At 43.4% G+C, this 5,886-nt stretch overlaps 1 protein-coding gene across 1 annotated transcript in view; it reads right to left on the bottom strand.

The window, feature by feature from the left end:
- Positions 1-5,886, bottom strand: part of PNLIPRP3 (pancreatic lipase related protein 3) — a 51,853-nt gene that overhangs the window by 21,086 nt on the left and 24,881 nt on the right. Inside the window, exons 4-5 of the mRNA XM_007941619.1 lie at positions 5,608-5,739; positions 3,047-3,155 (exon numbers count right to left, since the gene is read on the bottom strand). Coding sequence (XP_007939810.1) covers positions 3,047-3,155; positions 5,608-5,739 — 241 coding nt within the window. The remainder of the gene's footprint in view (positions 1-3,046; positions 3,156-5,607; positions 5,740-5,886) is intronic.

Genomic DNA, 5,886 nt, shown 5'->3' with positions numbered 1-5,886 from the left:
CCGAAAAACAGAAGCAAGCCAATTTGGAATTCTTATATATTTTTGGAAAAATATACTCTAAGTTGAGAATTTGAATTTAAAGCAAAATACACACATCTGCAGATCATTAATAGAAGGAAAATGTGTACCCACTATGTGCCATGGTAAAGGAGAGGGCCGGCAAGAAAGAAGAAGACCCTCAATGAGATGGATTGGTACAGTGGCTGCAAGGAGGAGCTCAAACATAGCAACAACTTTGAAGATGATGCAGGACCAGGCAGCCTTTAGTTCTGTCTGCCTGGGGTTGCTGTGGGTTGGAGCCAACTCAGTGGTACCTAACAACAACTCGATGCCAGGCCAAGAGTGGGTATGGAGTAAGGGAGAGTCCTGAGGAGTTCATGGTCTTTTGAAAATAACAGCTCACTGCCGTCAAGTCGGATCTGACTCATAGCGACCCCTCCTTGGGTTTCCCAGGTGGTATTACTACAGAAGTAGATTGCCCAACCTTCCTTCCCAGGAGTGGCTGGTGGGAACAGGCACATAAATAACTATGCCTTGGAAGGAAGATTGGGCAATCTGCTTCCTTAGTGACATTGTTGTTGTTATGTGCGGTCGAGTCAGACCCGACTCACAGCGACCCCTCCTTGGGTTTCCAAGGCAGTATTACTATGGAAGTAGAACACCAAGGAGGGGCGGCTATGAGTCAGAGACGACTCGACAGCACATAACAGCAACCACAATGAATAACTATGAGACCATGTGATGAAATATTTGTCTTTTCAAATCTAATTGAGGGATGTTTCAAAGAGTAAGGGAAGCACAGAGAACTAACTCTGCCTGGGAATGTAACCTTTGCCAGAAATCTTAAAGGATGAACAGGAGATATGTAGGAAGAGAAGCAACAGCATGCACGATGGCCCATAGACATGAAAATTATGATGAAATGTGAAAGAAACTGTGTAACAAGCTAAAAAGTCATGAGAAATCTGAAGCAGTGGAGTGGCATGGCCTGTGTTAAAAGGACAACACTGGCAACACTTAAGAGGGATGGCTTGGAGAGAGACAGGTTGGTCTGGAAGACCAGCTAAGGGCCAGCAAGAGCTTGGTAGTGGCCAGGGAATGGAGAGGCACAAAGCAGATGCAAGAGGCATGGGTTCTGCTGACAGACTGGCAGTGAGGGTTGCTGAATAAGGAGAGGCCTGCCCAGCTTGCTAGTAATGGAGCTAGTAGTTTTATCTCCACCCATCTAAGTCAACTAACTTAGAAATCAGAGTGCAAGGAAGGGGCATACTTAATTAACATCTTTAAAAAATTCAACTCATATAAACTTTACTCTGCAACTTATTTCTAGACTTAATAGTATATGCTGTTGCCCTCAAGTCGGCTCCAACTCCTAGTGACCCTACATACAACAGAACAAAACACTGCCTGGTCCTGTGTCAGCCTCACAATCCTTTCTACACCTGAACCCATCGTTGCAGCCACTGTGTCAATCCATCTTGTTGAGGGCCTTCCCCTTTTTCATTGATCCTCCACTTTACCAAACATGATATCCTTCTCCACGGAATGGTCCGTTCTGACAACATGACCAAAATAGGTGAGACGAAGTCTTGCTATTCTCACTTCCAAGGAGCATTCTGGCTGCACTTCTTCCAGGACAAACTTGTTAGTTCTTCTGGTAGTGCATGGTACTTTCTGTATTCTTTGCCAACATCACAACTCAAAAGCATCAACTCTTCTTTGGTCTTCCTTATTCACTCTACAGTTCTCACAGGCATATGAGGCAACTGAAAATACCATGGCTTGGGTTAGGCACACCTTAGTCTTCAAAGAGATATCTTTGCTTTTCAGCACTTTAAACAGGTCTTTTGCAGCAGATTTGCCCAGCGCAATATGTTGTCTGATGTCTTGACTGCTGCTTCCATTGGTGTGGATTGTGGAACCAAATAATATGAAATCTTTGACAACTTTAATATTTTCTCCATTTATCGTGGTGCTACTTATTGGTCCAGTTGTGAGGATTTTTATTTTCTTTATATTGAGTTGTAATCCATACTGGAGACTTCCGTCTTTAATCTTCATCAGTAAGTGCTTCAAGTCATCCTTACTTTCAGCAAGCAAAGTTGTGTCGTATCACAGATTGTTTATGAGTCTTCCTCCAGTCCTGATGCCATGTTCTTCTTCATATAGTCCACCTTGTCTGATGATTTGCTCAGCATACACATTGAATAAGTATGGTGAAAGGATACTACCCTGACACACTCCCTTCCTGATTTTAAACCACACAGTGTCCCCTTGTTCTTTTTGAACAACAGCCTCTTCGTCTATGTACAGGTTCTTCATGAGCACAGTTAAGTGTTCTGGAATTCCAATTCTTCTCAATGTTATCCATAATTTGTTATGATCTAATAGTATACACAGGAGTAATATTCAAAATTTTAATAATTGGAAGACGTGGGCATTGGCCTTAAACAAACCAGTTCAGTGGCTCTAGTGCACATTGAGTGAGTCCCAGTCCAGGGTGTAATAGACATCCTTCCAGGAAAGTCAGTAGGGCTCTAACTTGTTCTTTGTATTAGAGGTATGCTATTTCCAAAGCAAAGGTGCCCTGGTGGTGCAGTGGCTAAGCGCTCAGCTGCTCACCTAAAGGTAGGCAGTTCAAACCCACCAGCCATTCTGCAAGAGAAGGATGTAGTAGTCTGCTTCCATAAAGATCACAGCCTTAGAACCCTGTGGGGCAGTTCTGTTCTATCCTCTATGTTTACCGTGATTTACAATTGAGTTGATGGCAATATGCTTAGTTACAACCATGGAATGTGTCCTAATTCATTCAACCATTCCCCTACAGATGGATGGTCACAGTGGTCCTGTTATTTTGCTATCACGGACCATGTGGCAGTGGGCACTTTAACATGTCTGCACACACTCTAAGAACACCTTCATGCTTTATTTTAGATGACTTACATTTGCTTCTGCTACTTCATTTGGTGACAGCTATCCAGACAGTTGATATCATGTGTGAACAAAATACGTAACAAATGCAAGGCCCAACTTGGGGCATGCTTACCAGTTATTCTCCCGAGGCCTGGTATCCGTGACCCAGCTTCCCCTGCCAGATGCGCTCCCAAGCTGTGGCCAATCAAGTGCACTTTGGAGGGGGAATATCCAAATTTTGTCTGATAGAAGTTTTTCAAGGAAAACAGAACAAATATCTTAGAAGAGTAGGTAGAATGGCTTAAATGTGCTTTGAAAAAAATAAATAAATAAGAGAGCTGGCATGTTCTCTCCTTTGCACACAGGGTGGGGATTGGTAAAGTGACAAAAAGTGATACACTCTGTCATCTACATCCCCAGCCAGCTGCAGGGAGGAGCATCAGGTGGGCCTGGAGGAAAGGCTCTTATGGAGTGCGTCCCCTGTCCTCAGGTACAACGTTCATCCAGCTGCTGTTCATCCAGCTGTCTGTGGCTTCAAGCCCTGTGTCCATCCTCAGTGAGAGCCAGCCACTCAGCACATACCCAAAGCAGGCCAAAAGGAAGTGCACACCTATGAGGTTAGCCCTCCAAGCTAAGGAAACTCTGGAAAATGTCTGGGATGACTTTGATCTTAAAAGAGGAGTTCTGAAGAATATTCCCAAGAAGACCGTATGCCTGTAAGTTAGAAGAACAAAACAGAAAAAAACCCAGCCAACTTAATGGGAAAAAAGGAGTAACCATTGCTTTGTTTTACTTATTTAGGATCTTGTCATAATAGTAGGCCAATCAAGCAAATGCTTCACTTGTGTAAACTGTACTTTGATCAACTGTCCCATTTTTTTCACTAGCTGTGATAGTTTGTATGTTGCTTTGCAAGAGTATTTTCTCTCTCATTTATATGTATGACTGGCCACCAGGAATGGGTCCTGGTCGTTAGGGTATCCCTTCCTCCACTGTTGCCACCATTTTACAGTTCCACTCTTTCCTAGCTTCTTACATGGGCTGATATCAGAAACGGACTCTTGGTCCTGAACCATTTCTGTCCTCCTCCTCCCTCCGTCTGCTTCATCCCCTGCTGATTCCTGGAACCAGGGTTAATGTGCTGCCTGATAGCTGTGATGAGATGACAGGGGAGGCAGGGAAAAGGCTCACAGCCATTTCTTCAGCATTCTATTCTCCAGGCCTGGCTTCTGAGTTGTTCCCGGGGGTTTTCCAAGGCTTCCTCACCCCAGGCCTCTCCCCTTCTTCACCTTGGGCCTCCAAAGCTGCCCATTTAATCCAATAAACATTTAATTTTTCCTTCCATTCAGCAAACTGTCCTCCCAACTTCCTACAAACCACTAGTGTTTACTTACTTACTGAATCTAGAAGAGTCCCCACATCAACAAAGAAATTCCCAGAAGCTTTAGACTGGCTTTTCTCTGAATGGGAGATAAGTCTCCTGTCACTCTTTGTATACAAAGACTCAGGCACTGTACTCATCTATTTGCACAGAGAAGGAAGAGGAAAGGGTTGGGGCCTAGGTTTGTGTTCTGTTCCCCAACTCCTTTCCCAGGCTATTTACCAAGTGAAAAAGACTTTACTCTGGTGAGGGTTCAGAGGCCACCCCCTTGGAGAGGCCTTTCCTAGCCACCCTAACTAAGTTAGCTTCCACTTCTGCCACTCTTTGTCCCATTGCCTTGGATTGTCTTCACAATACTTGTCACCAGCTGACATTTTCTGGTTCATTTATTTATGTGTTTGCTGTGATTTCACGTTCTGTTGGAGCAGGGACTCTGTCCTGCTCACAGTAATATTCTCAGTGCTGGTCCACAGCCAGCGCTGAGTATAAGATCTGTTGAAGGAACTAGCAAGCTCTCCTTGAGAGTTTGATAGGGTCACTGATTCCCTGCATTCTACCTCCCTGCATTAAGTGGTGGGAAGTTACCTTCTATAACGGCAGAGCATCTGGGTGTTTGCAAGTGTCTCAGAGTGTGTACTTCATAAAGAGCAAGGCTCAGCTTTATTCTTTTAGAGTATGTGTAGGTTAAATAGTTGTTTCTGGATTGGCCTATAAAAACCCGCTGTCATCAAGTGGATGCCAACTTACAGTGACTCTGTAGGACAGAGTAGAACTGCCTCACAGTATTTCCGAGGCTGTAACCTTTACAGAAGCAGACTGCTTTATCTTTCTCCAGAAGAGCTGCTCGTGGGTTCAAACTGCTTATCTTTTGGGTAGCAGCCCAGCGTATAAGCACTGCACCACCAGTCCTAACTAATTCATTGTCATGGAACCCTGTTTCTGTGAGAAATTTCAGTTCATATTCTAAAGAAGTAGCATTCCTAAGATGGGAACAGTTTATAATCATAAAGATAGGTTTAAAATGTGATGGAATTTAATCAAAACGGTGCTTCCTGGCTGACCTAGGCAGCAGTCCTTGGGGGACTTTTTTGGTAATGAGCCTGTGAAGAGACACTGCCATCTAGTGGTGCTTTGTTTGGGGACAGGCACTTCTTTCATAGGAAGTTAACTCTCCTTTACTCACTACTGTGCTCATAATTTCACATTTCAGCTCTTGTCTAAGCTAAGAAAAAGAATATAAAATTGTCAACAATTCTGGGTGCTACAATTCAAAACCAGTTAATATAATTTAAGTAAAAACCAACTCTCCTTACCACCAAAATATTAATAAAATAAGCCACCTCAGCGCCAACAACACGGAGATTGGTCAAGGCATGGATGTATTTCTGTGATCCGTTAATCCAGTCTAAATTAATGCAGTTCACATCTTCCACTTGAAGCAACACCTAGTAAAGAGATTATAATATCAAATAGTATAGATTAAGTATTAAATAAATAAGTGTTTTGGGGGGGACTTCTGGTAAGATGGAGGAATAGACAGACAAGCTATACAGACCCTCTTCAACAAAGAAAAGAGAAACCAAATGTCAGAG

The sequence above is a fragment of the Orycteropus afer genome, unplaced genomic scaffold (genome assembly GCF_000298275.1).
Source record: "Orycteropus afer afer isolate SDZICR_OR568_19922 unplaced genomic scaffold, OryAfe1.0 scaffold00082, whole genome shotgun sequence".
Classification (NCBI taxonomy): domain Eukaryota; kingdom Metazoa; phylum Chordata; class Mammalia; order Tubulidentata; family Orycteropodidae; genus Orycteropus; species Orycteropus afer.
Note: the sequence above shows the minus strand (reverse complement) of the source record. Positions and strands in the feature narration are given on the sequence as shown.